Source organism: Nothoprocta perdicaria, unplaced genomic scaffold (genome assembly GCF_003342845.1).
Source record: "Nothoprocta perdicaria isolate Ctin4 unplaced genomic scaffold, notPer1 scaffold_62, whole genome shotgun sequence".
Taxonomy (NCBI): domain Eukaryota; kingdom Metazoa; phylum Chordata; class Aves; order Tinamiformes; family Tinamidae; genus Nothoprocta; species Nothoprocta perdicaria.
The window spans coordinates 1,119,707-1,135,942 of record NW_020455888.1 but is presented as its reverse complement, the minus strand read 5'-3'; the positions used below and the strand labels follow the sequence as shown (position 1 = coordinate 1,135,942).

The window sequence follows — 16,236 nt, the reverse complement described above, 5'->3', positions numbered from 1 at the left end:
TCACAACCTTGTTTTGCTTTGAGAATTCAGCAAGCAAAATGCAACACAGGGTGTCCTCTCACCTACATTACTAAAAGTACCYGTCATGGCACAAAAACAAGTTTCTTTAAAGCAAAATTCATTCTGAAGATACTGAAAAGCCACCTTCTACTTCCTACCTTGTGAGGTAACTACGAAGTCCACGAGTACAAAGTTCCCTCCTGAAGCATGTGCTCTAGCACCTGCAGGGCTACAAGGGAAGGAGAAGGGAAACACAAAAGCAGCAGCCTTCACAACAGCATTTCCAGCCAYGTATTTCAGCCTCAGATTTGCAATTCCCCTTTGCAACAGTTAGAGCATTACCTGTTAGATGGTCTGGGAGCACAGGTCACAAAATATTTTGTCTAAAACAACACAGAGCCGGGGAAAAAAAAGTAAACCCTAGCAGCTTTGCTTTGTGTATATGACAGGTCTCCAGCRTGTAAAAATGAAAAGTATCTCAATAAATAAAATAGTAGTATCTCAATAAAGTCCTAAAGATCAAAAGATAAATGACTGCAGGTTTGCAAATTTTAGCCACACCATTAATGAGTGCATCATTTTATTTATACTTTATTTCCCCAACACTGACTTGCACTGTGTTCATAAGGCTGTGCCCAGGTGATGGGTACATAACAGAGATTCTCTTCAGTCTTCCTTTTAGTACTGATGCACTTAAAGCAGCCCTTGTTGCCTTCCTCGACATCAAWTGCCACGTTTAATAGCAATTATTAAATGGAACATCAAATTAAATAGACCTTGGCCTTCCTAGCCACATCTCTGCATACTTGGACAAAGTTTCTACAATGCTCTCAAGCGGCCTGATCTGCTTCCGTCTTCTGTGCTCTTCCTTCTGGCTTTTGMCAGGAGCTCCTTGCTGAGCCAAGCAGGGCTCCTGCCCACTTTGTTCCACTGCCTGCTCCTTGGGCTGCACTGCTCCTGAGCTTGCAGGAAGCAATCCTCGATTATCAGCCAGCTCTCCTGAAGACCACTTTCTAGGGCCATGGATTTCTCCTATATCCCATGGGATTCTTCAAAGAAGGTCCCTGAAGAGGCCACAGACTGCTCTTCCGAGCTCCAGGGGTATGACCATGCYTCTGGCCCTGCTTCCTCCTCACAGGATCCTAGATGCCACCACCTCTTGGTCACTGCAGCTACCCTTTCCTTCTTGTTGGCTCCTTCATCACTGGGTTATTAGCAATGTGCTCTGGGAACCTCCTGCTAATAAACTATTTTTTCAAAACTATAGTGAAGATATAACACTTAACGCAGAGTCATAGAACAGCCGAGGTCGGAAGGCACCTCTGGCAAACAGCCTCCAACTTTGCGGGTGCACTCTGTCCCATCATGAAAATCATTCAAGAGGATGTTAACCAGCAGCAGTCCCCATATTGACCACTGCAACACCGCTGGGGACCGGCCTCCTGCTACATTTCATGCAGCTGACACAATCCTTTGAGCTCAACAGTTTGGCTAATTTTTCCATCTACTCACTGTCCACTTACCTAGCCTGTATTTCATCAGTTTGCCTAAGAGGACAAACTGTTAAAAGCTTCCTAAAGTCAAGACAAGCAACATGCACTGCTCTGCCCTCATCCATCAAACCAGTCRCCTCATCCCAGATGATCATCAGCTTGGCCAGTCAAGATTTCCCCTTCATAAAGCCCTGCTGACTACTGCTATTCACCTCATCCTTCATGAAAATCCTCCAGGGGGATATGATCCAYCACCTTCCAGGCATTGCAGTGAGACTCCCTGGATGGAAGTTCTTGCATCTTTATTCTTCAAGACAGGAGTGACACTGTCCACGTTCTGAAACCTCCCCTGATCACCGTGACACTTCAATGAGGAGCGGACTTGCAATCATCTCCTGATACGAAACCAAATTCAAGGATCTCCAAGCAGTATGTCTTCTGCTTTCCTCATTGGAAAGCTGGTAATACTGCAGCAGTGAGCAGCACATTTATAGCTTCAAATTTACAGTTGCACAGAGCTGATGCACGTTACTGAACCCAAAATTTCATCTAGCTTGCCATTATTAATGAYAGTGCCCAAGGAGGAAAAAATAACCAAATAGATCTAATTTGCAGAGCTGGTCTTTAAAGAAGGGAAGGAGAACTCTAAGCTTTTTTACTTATTATTTAAGTCACTGACATGAGTCACTGACATGTACTTTGACAGTAAATTTTGACCATTCCCTTACTTTCATTYGGTTATAAGGTTTAAGACATCAAGACAACATCCAAAAAGGCAGGCAAGGCAGGAGTAATGATCCTGGTAAGCAGTGGCATTAGGAAACACCAGAGAATGATATTCTTACCAAAAAAAAAATGTAATAATTATAACTCAAAAGAATAGATTTTATTATAAACCAACAAAGAAAAAAGTCATACTAGACACTGTTTTGGGATGACTTCATCACGGGACATTTATGCAACGGGAAACACTTTGAAATCAAAAACCTTGGAAAACACAGCAGTTGACAACCAGAACAGTGATCAGGTTGGGGATTTCTTGTTTTGAAAACATCACCAATAAGACATGACAAAATARGTCAGAAAACAGCTCATATTAGCTGATTGTATATTAAAAAAAATGTGAAAGATGGCCTGCTGGTAAAAACCTTTGACTTCTTCAAACAATCTCAGAATGGCTGAGGTTGGAAGGCACCTCTAGAGATCATCCAGTGCAACCCCCTGCTCCAGCAGGGACACCCAGAGCACRGGGCACAGGGTGGCAGCCAGGCGGCTTTGGAAGATCTGCAGAGATGGAGACTCCACARCCTCCCTGGGCTCTGTCACCCTCACAGTCAAGTTGTTCTTCCTCACATGGAGATGGAACTGCCTGTGGTTTCTCGGGTCCTCCTTCTTGCCCTTTTTGAAGACTGGAGCGATATTGGCTTTCTTCCAGTCCTCCTTCTTCCTAGTAACGCACATGACTTCAACTTCTTTCCTAGTGGTGACCAAGATTTTGCACTAGAGGAGGACTCAAGGGCACTCCTGCCTTTCTGGAGTCATCTTCAAAGATTGCTGAGGGAAAACTCCTTAGACTTGAGAGCTCTTCTAGGGAAAATGGGACCTTTCCCACACTAACTTGCAGGTACGTAAGCATGTGCCATAGGATACTTAAGTGATTCCCAGCTAGAGCCTGGCAATTAGCTAAGCTGCTGTCTGCAAGGAACCCCCAGAAATGGCTTCTCCTCTGTTCACTGTGAGAGCACTTCTTTGTTAATTCCACTGATTCCATATCTGCCAGTAGGTTTTCTCAGGAAGAATCCAGGTCTCAAAACTAGGTTCCAAGCAAAGCACTCTGCATATATGAAGAGCTGTCCACCTGAAAGCTTGTTCCAACCACACCACATCCCAGAGCAGCACTGGTGATGAACCACACACTGGGAAGCCATGAACCTGGGCTGCAGTAGCCAAGTGCCAGGGCCCGAACCACAGGCCCAAGTCAGGGCTGACTTAGAGCTGAATACGGCTCTGCCTTTGTAGAAGTAACAGAAATCACGTGCAATTGCTTAGGCCAACCTGCATGTAGGTTCATAAAATTGTGGCTCATAAAATTGTGACTTTTGCAAGCTCTCGTGCAAGCGTTCTTGACCCTGAAGGGAACTTTCCCATCCAAAGCCAGGGTTCCAGATAAGGAAAGAACACACCAGATGCTACCACTCACACAGAAAAGGCAAGTTTTGCTGACTTGGTCCTATGAAAGCCGGACCCTCTTCCTGTGATTCTGGAAACCTCACTAGTGGGTGGACACCACCTGAGACCTTCCAATTGCAGGAAGGTTCTCAAAGTCCTCACGGCAACACACACTCCCCCGTGACYGTGTGTCTGGATGATGGTAACGTACTTAGGCAACTGGTGAGGCATCTTTTTGTTAATCACTATTCTCTTTCTTGTACAGTAATGGTTAAGTGCATTACCTTGCTTATTTTGTCTGCTGTTAAAACCCAGCACGTAGTAAGCTTAYTGCTTTGTTAGATGTACCATTTCATTTCTGTATTATTTGATATTAACAGTAAACATGACCRCTCATTTCCATCAGTGTCTAGTTCTTTCTGTCGCCCTCCTTGTCAACTGGCAAAACCACCAGCCTTGCGTTGCCATCACATTAGCCCTGGCCACATACACAGCAGTATCATCTCAGCTCGACTAGCACATGGCTATTAGGAATAAAAGCTGGTTGAGGGACTGCTCCTCCTTTGCAAGAGGCAGCAGGAGGGCACAGCGAGCAGGAGCCCAGCACTGCACAGCTGCCTTGCCAAGCTGTGGCTCAGCACCCACTACCCCAGGCACATTCAAARGAATAGGCCAGGGAATCCAGCCTGAAGATTTAGGAACAAAAAATACATATTTATTAAATTCCCCTATGCTTTTCTTAACAATAACATTTGTACTGCAGCATTGAGTGGGTGCCTGGCTGCAGAGTCGAGGTCGCTGGCTGAAACAGCAACCCAACCAGATCGTTACCACCCAAAGTGGCCGTGGGGCTGAGCCCCACACTGCCAGCTGGGTGCACAGGCCCTGCCATGCACCCGTATTAAACACGGATGCATTTTAACGGGCACAGCCCAAACAGCACCTGGCCAGGCACAAGCACCTCTCATTTGAGTTACTTCATGTCACCACTGCAGGATTTCTTGAAGTCAGGTTTCTCTTTCCTCTTGCTGCTGAGGACGCAGGCTGCTGTGTGCATAGGTATGGGCAGGTCTGCTCTTCTCTGTTCATGCTTATTTTTCATGTAGAATACGCTTTCTGGGTACAGGAAGGTCTCTGATAGTTAGATATCATAAAGCAGAACAAATACTAGGACATAAATTCAGCAAAATGCAGCATGTTGTAAGCATGTTTGATAACCAAATTCAAAATATTATTAAAACTAAAATTGATGCACTTTGTGGTAATCATACAAAGTGTCCTTATTTCCTGTCTGCTRCAGACAGAGCATGAATAAATAGTCTGCTTTCAATTGCTCTCAGTCATGAAACTAAAAAAAAACCCTAAAGAATATGCAAGTCAACAYTAAAAGGTCTGCTTATTTTTTTGAGAAATTTTACTGGTGTGTTTCACAGCCTCACACGAAAGCTGGCTATTTTATATCAGCTCTTTTCAAACATGACAAATACAATCAACCCCCCTGGCTGTGATGGAGAGGGGGAATTGGCTTGGATACTAGTGAAAAAAAAATGGAGTTAATTGTATAAATGAAATTAAGGTGTTGCTAAGTGTGGTCTCTATTTCCTTTGTAAAAGATAAGCCAGGAAAGCAAAAAAACAGGAGATAAAGAGTTTATTAACCATTATCAAAACCTCTTTCTACAGCCTTTATTCTTTCCTATAGAACATGCTCACTTTATATATGGGACTTAGAAGTCCCTGGATTCCTTCCTTATGAAGACAAATAGCACAGTGTCGATTCCTGTGCTTCTAAGAATCAGTGAATTCTGCTGCCTCGTTTGCTGATACTAGGCAAGACCTGAGAAATATTATCCAATATTGTGTTTCTGGATATAAAAATGAGAATCTTCTCCAAAAATTTCAAAACATTACCTGAACTAATATTATTAAGGCAGCTTACAAAACATTAGAAACTCAAACATACGTGGAAGCTGATTACATTTCCTAGAAATGAACTTTCTTATCCGATTTTATATATATATACACACACATATATATAAAGGCTTACAGTATGAGACACATATATGAGACAGATGTAGCTAAGATTTTTGCCCAAGTACCATTTTCATTAGCTCCCTACAACATCCCAACAGTATCACTTTTATATGGGTAGTAAATGAAACAAAAGTCTGTTGCTTAAGCAACTCTATGTATATGTGTGTGCTTGTGTACAAACACCTAAGGAGATGCATAAAGCCCATTCAGAAGCTAAACAAACACCTATTATTGTGTTTTCCCTGCAGTGCCTTAGAATGAATCTATTCAGTTAAATACATGTTAATACAGGGGATTTAACATAAAAAGCACATTACTGGTGATKACTACTGTAGAGACCCTGGAAATAGAAACACAAGGCCAGGGTAAGCTCTACCTTCCCATTCCTTAGCTCTCCATAGGAACAGACAGAGCATCCACGTCTCACCCTGCAAGGTAACTCTGCACCAACGGGGCCCCATCCTGCTCAAACCAAACACGGTGCAGAACCCACTTGGCTTCTCGTGCTATTCCCAGGAGCTCTGACAAAGCAGGGACAACATCTGACAGGTATAATAAACACACCTCTCACTGCTCCTACACGAAATACACACCTTGTAAATCCAGCCAACTTTCCACTAGAGAAATAGCTCYTGCTGAATTGCTTCAAAATGACAACGTAGGGCCTGAAAGTCTCCAGGGAGGCAGCAGCTCAGGCAGCCCCTATTCATAGGCTTTAATTTAACCCCCTTTTACTCCCCTTGCTCACTAAGGTAGCCTGACAAGAGACCCTGCTGGGACGACACCTCCGACAGCTCTGGCTTGAGCCTCCGGCCGCTTCCTCGTGTTCTCCAGACAGCCAACAGCAAGGGTGGGTTTTTAGCTGGAAAAATCCCTGCTTGCTGGGCTGAGACCACCGACTCATTTCACACAGGTCAGACAAGGAGATGGTAACTTTTGGCAGCTGCCCCCTTCAACGAGGTTTGAGCTACAGACCTAGATGTGAAAGGCTCTGTAATAAATTACCAATCTCCTGAGCCATCCAGTTAACAGTTTGCGTTGATTTTTTTTTCCACTCAAATGTATTTATACTTTTAGTGCTGAAGTTGTGAAATGTTCTGAAACTGCAGGAAGTAAAATGCCAGAAAAATTCAGATTCTTGATGGCTGGCCATTTGCTTTCTGTATACCTCCTAAAAATATGCTGAAGATCACTCTTGCAGGCCTAAAGTTAAACACTATATTTGGATTTTTAAAAAATAACTGAATTGTGACATGCAGACTAAGTATTTCCACATTACATGTTCTGCTCTGCTATTTCACGAGCCATGAAAAAGCCACCACAAACTCTTAGGCTTTTTCTTCCTGCGTGCTGAAACTTCTAATCAATTTGTAAAACCAGGAGCAAAATATAAGCAATATCCATACAAATACTTTAATAAAACAACGTTTCCCTGTATTCAGTTCTGAAAAATATCATTATTCATTGGAGATATAATCCTTTTTCAGTTGATTTAAACAGAGACTGGCACTCTAAAAATATTAGGCATGAAAGCAGAAGACACAACAAGGCATTCACTACCATTCAAGAAACAGCATTAGAGATACTTCAAAGGCAAAAGTAACCCCGGAAAAGTCATAAGGAAGCCAGATTTAATGCRCCCAGTATAAAATTGCATTGGTAATATTGATTTATGGGAGTGACTGGTCAGATGGACAATACTCTCATATTAGTGAAATTTCAGTATTCAGAAGCATCATAAAAAGCATCTTTCTCAGAAGTGAATAACAAAACACTATTAAAGAATAAGAGCTATGGAGAACTGAATCATGAAAATCGCCTGAATTTAAGAAGGGAGACTGAATGATACTCTATGCAAAGAAAATTATGGGCATATTTCAGAGGTGGATATGTAACAACTGGAGAGATTTGCCAATTTAAAATATTTAGGACAATCTGCTTGTTAGGAAACACTACCTCCAGCACTAAAGGCTTTGCTTCCCCTGTAGCTGGATAAACGCATCTTTATTCACAGAAGTCCTTGAGAGTTGGCAGGGTTGTATTTGTGATGGATGAGAATTATTATAAGAAGATAATGGCCTTCGAAGGAGTTACCTTCTTAAATGAAACTTGAGTTTGGGGAATATTTTCTTTTATGTCCAAAGCTGCTTGTGGCCAATCATCCTCCTTCCCACCTGCACACAAGCAATGTTTAGGAATTTCTGCAGTCATGCTAGCAGAGGCATATTCTGTACCTTGACATGCCTGTTATTTAAATAACCACTAAAACAGTGTATTTAGAAAAATCAGAAAAGAACAGCCACCTGATTTATTTCACTCTCTAAACAGACCAGAGCAGACTTCAAATTTGTTGCAATCTACTAATCAAGGCTGTCTGCACTAGAAAATATATTTATTTATTAATACACACCCACAGGTTTTTGTTTCCCACAGATTAACATATATAAAAATAATCCCTGCCCTCCGTCTTCCCAGTGCTAAAACCCATTGCAGATCAACTTACCAAATCCCTGTGTAACACCCAGTTAGCATGCAGGTAGTGAATGCCATCTAGGATCTGATATAACAGGGACTTCACCATTCCCCGAGGTAACTGAACTGGTTTCTTGTTTGCTTTAGAAGCCCTGTGGAATTTGATTATATGCTGTAAAGGGGAAAAAAAAAAAAAGAAACCAAAATAAAAAAAATGTAATTTTTGGTCTACAGTATTACATAAAATATTGCCAGTGATTCCTTACATGGAATTTTTGAGCCTTTCCAACTTTTCATTCATTTTCAAAATAAGAAACATGCAGCTCAAGTACTACAGCAATAGCAGTATGCTAAGTAAAATGTCCACTGTCCTGGGAATTCTCTCCAGAAAATAAAAAGACAAGCTGATATTCTGCACATCAACATAATATAAAATTACCCACCTCCCACATCATTTTACTTCTAGGTTTCTATCTACTGTCATGACACTGTCATGTTCAATGTCTAATGTCAGAAAGAGAAATTCTCACATCAAACTCCTAGGACATCTAAGCTTTCAAGTTAAGCAGGCAATAAATGAGCTGCTGTTGCACTGTTCCCTTAAAAATACTGCTCTTGAATCAGAAGCTATTGATAGAGCGAGGTTGTAACACTGTCCATCTGAAGGTCAGCCACCAAGCCAGGACTGCAAGAACTTTAACAGTTATGACCACACATGCAGGCAATGATGTCCAGCAGCAATGAGGAGTCCAAAAGATTTTTATGTCATCTTAAAACCCAAATCCTGCAAGTTCTGGCATCCGAATGCCACCAGCTTCAACAGCATCAGCTTCAACAGCATCAGTGACAGTAACTGTTTTCATATAGAATAAACCTTTCACCAATTCACTTTTCTCTTTTCATACTGTTTTGCACTCGGGTGATCGTCAGTATAGCCCTGTTCTTGTGCAACCAAAGCTCARCACCCAACTGCTGGCTCCTTTTACCTCTACGCTGCTTCCTGCATCCCTGAACTTTCACAGGTGCCAGTTMGGTACCCAACTACCGAAATCCCTTTGGGAAATTGCCTTCTCCGCTCCCATTGCGGCCGAGCTCCATGCAAACTGTCCCTCTTTGCTTCAGGTGTTGAGCCTGGCTGCAAGAGGGAAGTCCAGCCCTGCTCTGACCAAGGCAGAAACACAGCTGCCAGGAGGAGAGATGATGRTGGAAGAAGCAAGAGCCCCTTCAGGCTTCAACAGCCCAGGACAAGCCCTCCCCAGCCTGGGCCACAAGCTCGTGGTCCTGACTTGGGTTGGCCACCGACTCCAAGGCCAACATTCCTCCTGGCAGTGACCAAAGGGAAGAGAGCCTTGAGCAGTGAGAAAGCAAAGCAGTGCAGAGGGAGAGATGGGTGGGTGTCCTTCAATCTTTCCTTCCCTAATATAATTTGTACCCTCTGGTTTGGTTTGARAACCACAGTATGGCCACCACTGCAGGACTTGACCTGAAGGGGGACATCTTGGGTATGACAGGGTACAAATAATCACTGGGGACAGGCTGCTTTCATCCAGATATAGTCAGCAACCAGGAACTGGCACAGCTGAGGACTAGTGAAGTTCATACAGGTACCTGCACACACACATAACGATCCAACCTGAGTGTCTTTCATCAGTGAGACACATAAGCCTGTGTTTCATTAGCCAAAGGGCTTCTGCAGTAACCTTGGAAAAGTATCAAGTACTGCATGAAGTTATCAATGCAAACAAGGGAAGGTTGCTACTAGTCACAATCCTTCAGGTAAATAAAATACCTAATAGTGTAATTTGAAAAACAAACCAAAACTCAAAAGAAACTATTCAGATGTTCCTGAACTCTACTAGTTTGGCAGTCATAAATACAGAGGAAGCAATGAAAAGGTGAATGTCTTTGGTTTCTCTCTACAGAGAACTTCACTTCCCTCAAGTCATTTCTTTTTATATCAAGAGCATCTCAAGTTTCAGCTACTTGATACCAAACTAAAATTTTAAGAGTTAGTGAAATCTCAGTATCATCTTTCAGAAGTTCCAAAATACTGAATGGAAGAAAATTTTCCCTACACACTAATTCTAGCTCAGCAAACACTCCTGAACTATCACCAACAGCAAGTGGCAGGGCTTCCAAAATGAGTTACTTCTTATTTGGTTCATATTTCTTATCTCTCTGTACARGTGTAGGCAAAAAGTCAAGAATTCTGATATTTAAGTTAGGTATATCAAAAATTTCATCTTAATAGACACTTGTTGCACCCTTTGATTTGCATCACCTTGATACCTTAAAAAATATTACAATACCTTTTTTTTCCATTTGACAGCAATGCTTAAAATCTACATCAGATTTATTTGAGAGACACAAACGGTTTTTACTGAACTCAAACTTGAATATAATTTCAGATTTTTAATACCTTTTTTAACAGGTTCAGACAGATGTTAAGATTACAAATATTAAGACCAGGAAAGGRGTTCATCTCTTTAAAATATTTTACTTAGCTTGCAATACATTTAAATTTAAATCTGTATTGCCTAATTAGGAGCAAATGGATTCTCTCCTAAATAAATGAAATCTCRGATGAAGTGAATAAGAAGCTCTCCCTGCTGAAATAAATGAATTTCAATTGTGTTCTGTGGCATTATTCTCATTTATTTATGGATGACATGAAATGCAGCTAAGCCTCCAAACTATCCTACTCTGCCAAAAAAATGCCATTTTTTAAAAGGAAATCCACCTGCATAATCAATAAAGTTTTCTTGCACTCCATACTTTGGTGAAGGGTTATAGTTACATTTATTTAAATATATCTTTAGCTTCTGAAAGCTGAATGCAGATCTTTAGCTTCAGAAACAGGTCAGACCACCTTTGCAGCTTGCTCATTCAACACTTCCACTGTCYTTTCCCTTCAGCAGCAGAAAGGTGGCCAACAAACACTCACAGCCAGAAGTTTTACTGAGTTAACCGATGTTAACTCATCCCTTTCCTCCAGCTGAAGCTCAGTGCCTGTCCCCACGGCCAGTTCTGCTTACCCAGAGATCGTGCTCCGCGTAGTCGAAGAGCAGCCACACTTTCCTGTCCGCATGAGACAGAAACACTTTCTGCAGGGAAATCACATTCGGGTGCTTCAGCTCCCGCAGCAACTGCAAAACAAGGAAAGCCCATCAGCATTGTAACTCGGCATCCAGAACTGTGACAGAGCTGGACWGAGGAATTTTAAAGTCTTTCCCACAGATTTATACAAACAAAAGCTGAAAGTTGCAATTCAAAGAAAACAGCACATACTTTCACTCTTTTTTAATGAAAGAACTAGTCATTAGCTTGAAGTTAACAACTAAAGTAAGTGATGACTCCCTTAGGGTATTCRTTTACTTTTAGTTTCATGAAAGTTAACATCTAAGTAATCCTCAGTATTACACAGAATCACAAAGACTCCATAAAAGGCCAGCTGTTGCCATCTGCCTTTCCCCATAGGATCTGATCTCTGAAAAAGCTATTTGGGACAGCCTGGCTCCTAATGACCCGAACCTCCTCCACTTTGGAGTCAGTCATTCAAGGCTCAATGGGACCRACTCATTCAGCACAACACACGGCACTCGGCTCAGGTCAGCTAAGATTTGGTTCATAAGATGCACTCAACTGATCTTAAAAGCTCCACGTTACCAAAAGAAGGTCCCAGCTCTTGCCTCAACATATCCCACACCAGCTACAGCGCTCACAACCATGAAACAGCTCAGCAGAAAATTACCCCAGACATACAGACCTAAAAGGGATGTTTTTCAGCTGAGTTGCTGACCTGAACTCACTTATGGAACTTATTTTCCCATTACAGAAAAGCAGGAGCAAGATAATTAGTTCCTTTTCATTGACACTAGTCATGTACAACAACATTTGAGCCACTACTGAGAGTGAAGTGACAGTGGCCATGAGAATTGCTTTTGCTTCCTTCTTTTCTATGTATTTTAAAAGCTCTACCAACTCCCCAGTCCTGAGCAACACCCTCCAGGTGGCATTCCTCAGGCAGGAAAGGGGCCTAGGCCCAGCCAACTGTTATCCTAAGTGCAAGATGAAACAGAAAGAGGACTGGGAAGGCAAGGAAAGCTCACGAGGAAGCACAGAAGGGCACAGTTCCACATTCAGCATGTTAAACTTTTTAATAATCTTAACTTTTCTAAGAGCATTGCATAGATAAATTCTAAGGAGGAATGTAAAAGAACAAGTCTGGAATCTGATAGACCCCTATAATTCCTACAAAACTAAGGGTCCAAAACGTAAGGATCAGATAAAATTGGAAGGCAAAGGCCTAAGTCAGAGTGCATGGACACTCCAGCTCATGTGTATCCAGCCACAACAGCCCATCCCCAGGTGAAAGGGGCARATAAAAGGCCCAAGGCTCCAGACACCAACGCAGCCCCTTCCTGCCCCCTTTAGCCTTTGCTGCAGCTCTTCCCACCTTCCAACGCAGCCGTCTCCCGYTGCCGAGGGGGAGACACGAGCGCTGAGACACAACAGCGGCTCCGGCAGAGGCGAAGCACCGCGAGGCCTGTGCCCCTCCAGCCACGTCCCACGGGCCTTGCCAAGCAGACGAGCTGCCCTGTGTCCAGCAGCTGACAGGATCCAGTGAGGGAAAAGCAAAGTGGGATGAGCGCAGCATGAAGGGCAGCGAGATGCCTGTTCCTGATACAGGCCGCTTCTCGGCCTAGCACATTATTTACCTCTCACATCACGGATGATGGGGTCTCATCACAAGCCTCCACATACATGACTGCTTTAAACTCATGACCTTCACAYGTTTCCACCAGAGCTCTCCACTACACACACTTCTCCGAAGCAAGGACACTACGCTCAATGGACACATTCAGTACGCTGCATTCTCAACATCCTGCAAATTTCTAGCATTACTGCAAGTGTCACTCCAGCTCCACCCCTCATGCTTGCTGCTCTATATTGTCCTCAAGGAATGGGTCYCTTCAGAGGGACCTGGACAGGCTGGAAAGTTGGGCAGAGAGGAACCTCATGAGGTTCAACGGGTGCAGGGTCCTGCACCTGGGSAGGAATAACCCCAGACACCAGGACAGATTAGGGCTCRACCTGCTGGAGAGCAGCTCCACAGAGAGGGACCTGGGAGTCCTGGTGGACACCAAGTTAACCATKAGKCAGCAGTGCCCTCATGGCCAAGAAGGCCAATGGGATCCTGGCTGCATCAGGMGGATGTTGCCAGCAGGTCAAGKGAGGGGATCCTGCCCCTCTGCTCAGCTCTGGTGAGGCCGCACCTGGAGTATTGGGGGCAGTTCCGGGCTTCCCAAGACAAGAGAGATGTGGAGCTTCTAGAGAGGGTCCAACAGAGAGGGACAAAGATGATTAAGGGACTGGAGCATCAGTCTCCTCTCATACGAGGAGAGACTGAGTTGGGCCTGTTTTCTCTGGAGAAGAGAARGCTGAGAGGGGATCTGATCAATATGTATAAGTACCTGAAAGGAAGATGTACAGAGGATAGAGCCAAGCTCTTCTCAGTGCCACTGACAGGACAAGGGGCAATGGGTACAAGCTGAAACACAGGCAGTTCCATCTCCATGTAAGGAGTAACTTCTTTAACGTGAGGGTGCCAGAGCCCTGACACAGGCTGCCCAGGGAGGCTGTGGAGTCTCCTGCTCTGGAGATCTTCCAAACCCGCCTGGCTGCCACSCTGTGCCCYGTGCTCTGGGTATCCCTGCTGGAGCAGGGGGTTGGACTAGAGGATCTCCAGAGGTCCCTTCCAATATCAACCAGTCTGTGATTCCCTGTCTTGCCCACCACCGTGCTTACCCTACAACCAGGTTTGCATGATCTTGGTCAGGCAGCCTTTTCCAGGCACCATGTTAGGACGCAATTTCTCTAAAGGCCCTTCGCAAGATTTTAGCCACTTCAGACAAGGCCATTCTCTGCTCCCATTTGTCGATCTGATGACAAAAATTCAAAATCTCATCATCATCTCATCCGTTCAAAGGGCTCACATCAATTCCACCAAGTGATCCAGCCATGAACAGACCCAATATTAATAGCCAAGCCATAGCTTGAGGCTTAATAGGCAAAAACAGCACTGGGAAAAGAAACCAGACTGTGACGGCTGATGGTGACAGAAAAGGTCATTTTCAGAGCAAAAGAACACAAAGCCTTAGTCATCAAGGAACAAATTATGAAATACCAGTGCAACAAGCCCTAAAAGAGGTAAGCTGAATTTGAGCTCTAGAAAGGCTCTATCCTAATACTCCGCATAACTGCAGCCAGTTCAAGGAAGATCAATTCCAGCTACAACAGAGCAAAGAGAGCCCAAGTCTGCAGTGAGCAAAATGAGGAGCGTGTTACATAAAGGGAAGCTAAAAGGCAGGCCAAGATTTTTATAAAGGGCCCAAACAGAGAGAGGGAAAAAAACAAAACAAATATCCACCTCCTAAGCAAACCCTGCTTATTAAAGGAAAAGTTATAAATGAAAAAGGGGAAAAGAGAAGGGTTATTTTATGTAACTGACAATATTACCACAAATACAAATGGGTATGAATTACTCATGATGAATTTTGGCTTTAATGATGGATAGTACTTAAGGTCATTGTTAAAGTAAAATTCAGGAAGTGCCTTCCAGGAGAATTTTTCTTTACGTGACTAATTGGCAGCTTACTAACTTTTTTGAAGATAATACATTTTGCTTGCTTGCAAGAGACAAATTTAGATGACCTAAGAAGCCCTATCCATTCCTATACTCCCATAATACATTTCTTTTAAAAAAATTCTTATTTTTTCTCTCTTGTAGTCGAGTAAAACTACAGTATTTTCCAAGTACTTTAAACTCTCCCTTTTAACTAAGAACAACAAATCCTCATTACGCGAGTCCTTGAATCCCTGGTTGGTTTGTCTGCGATCCATTAGACTCAAGATTTCTTTTTCTTTTGCAGTTTTTTTTTTGGCAGTTTTATATTGGCACAGATGAGATACTCCACAGTACTGAAAAACAAGGTACCTGCTGCAAACACATGCTGTTTTTTTCCAAAAACGGTGGCAAGTGGAAGCTTGCAAACACAAAGCAACACAACAGGTTATAATAGGCCCCACTCTGGGCACTTATTATGAAGCTGACAGTACAGGTTCAGAGCTCCATTTCCTCAGATATACAACCGTGTGAAATGGTCGCTTTACTGCATTTTTTTTCTTACATATTTAAATTTGAAGTCTTCAATGCTGTAAAACAGCAGCCTGAAAACACAACGTCAAGAARAACAAAAATTGCATATTTCTGTTTTAACTTCTATGGTTCTCAAATAAGTCTTATATGATCACACATACAAGTTAAGACGTTTTGGCTTTTTCCATACAAACATATACGCAGTATTAAAGATAATGTATGCAATGAAGTTAACGTATATTCTCTGAAAGCAGCCAAGTAGATGTGAAACTCACGTAGGTGGCTCTGGACACCATGCTACACAAATTCTGTGGCTCACACAAAAAAACGGCATGTCTTCAGGTTTCAGTTTCTAAGATTTGTTTGGTATCTTTATCCCACTTTTACAGACCAGAAACAATACTAGCCTTCCTTTGTACAATACAGCCCCTCAATGTTTGTAGCCCTGGGGCTTAGCTTCAGAAAGTAATGAACACAGTCACAAACTATATATATAATGTGTGTGTGTGTGTGTGTGTGTATGTATGTATATGTGTGTGTGTGTGAGAATATATATAAAAATACATATATATATACACACATCTTATATACACACACACACACATATACATACGTATATCTTGAGAGGCTGTATCTTACTACTTTCAAGTAACACATACCTTACTACTTTCAAGTCAAAGCATTTGTCATTCACTAGACTGGGTAAAGGAGGCCAAATCAAGCTTTTGTCTTCCTTCATATCTTGCCTCCTCTCACAGTGTGAAGGGCTGCCAACCAAGTACCTTACTTGCCTTCTGGAAAGAGGTCTTTACTCCTCTCAACCAATTCCAGGGTCAGTTTTGTGGGGAAGTAACTGTGTTTTCACTGTTAACGTGGCTGGGCCGTGACTCACAGCCTGAGGAAGCGGCAC

General features: G+C 42.8%; 1 protein-coding gene across 6 annotated transcripts in view; it reads right to left on the bottom strand.

Moving 5' to 3' along the window:
• CDK8 (cyclin dependent kinase 8) overlaps nucleotides 1-16,236 on the bottom strand; it is a 65,301-nt gene that overhangs the window by 26,793 nt on the left and 22,272 nt on the right. For 2 of the 6 annotated variants that reach the window (XM_026049820.1, XM_026049821.1), the window contains exons 3-4: nucleotides 11,203-11,313; nucleotides 8,199-8,339 (exon numbers count right to left, since the gene is read on the bottom strand). In XM_026049820.1, the coding sequence (XP_025905605.1) occupies nucleotides 8,199-8,339; nucleotides 11,203-11,313 (252 nt within the window). Of the gene's footprint in view, nucleotides 1-158; nucleotides 370-7,789; nucleotides 7,833-8,198; nucleotides 8,340-11,202; nucleotides 11,314-16,236 lie in introns of those variants that run through there. The other 4 variants (XM_026049825.1, XM_026049822.1, XM_026049826.1 and 1 more) reach the window with 4 other exon arrangements.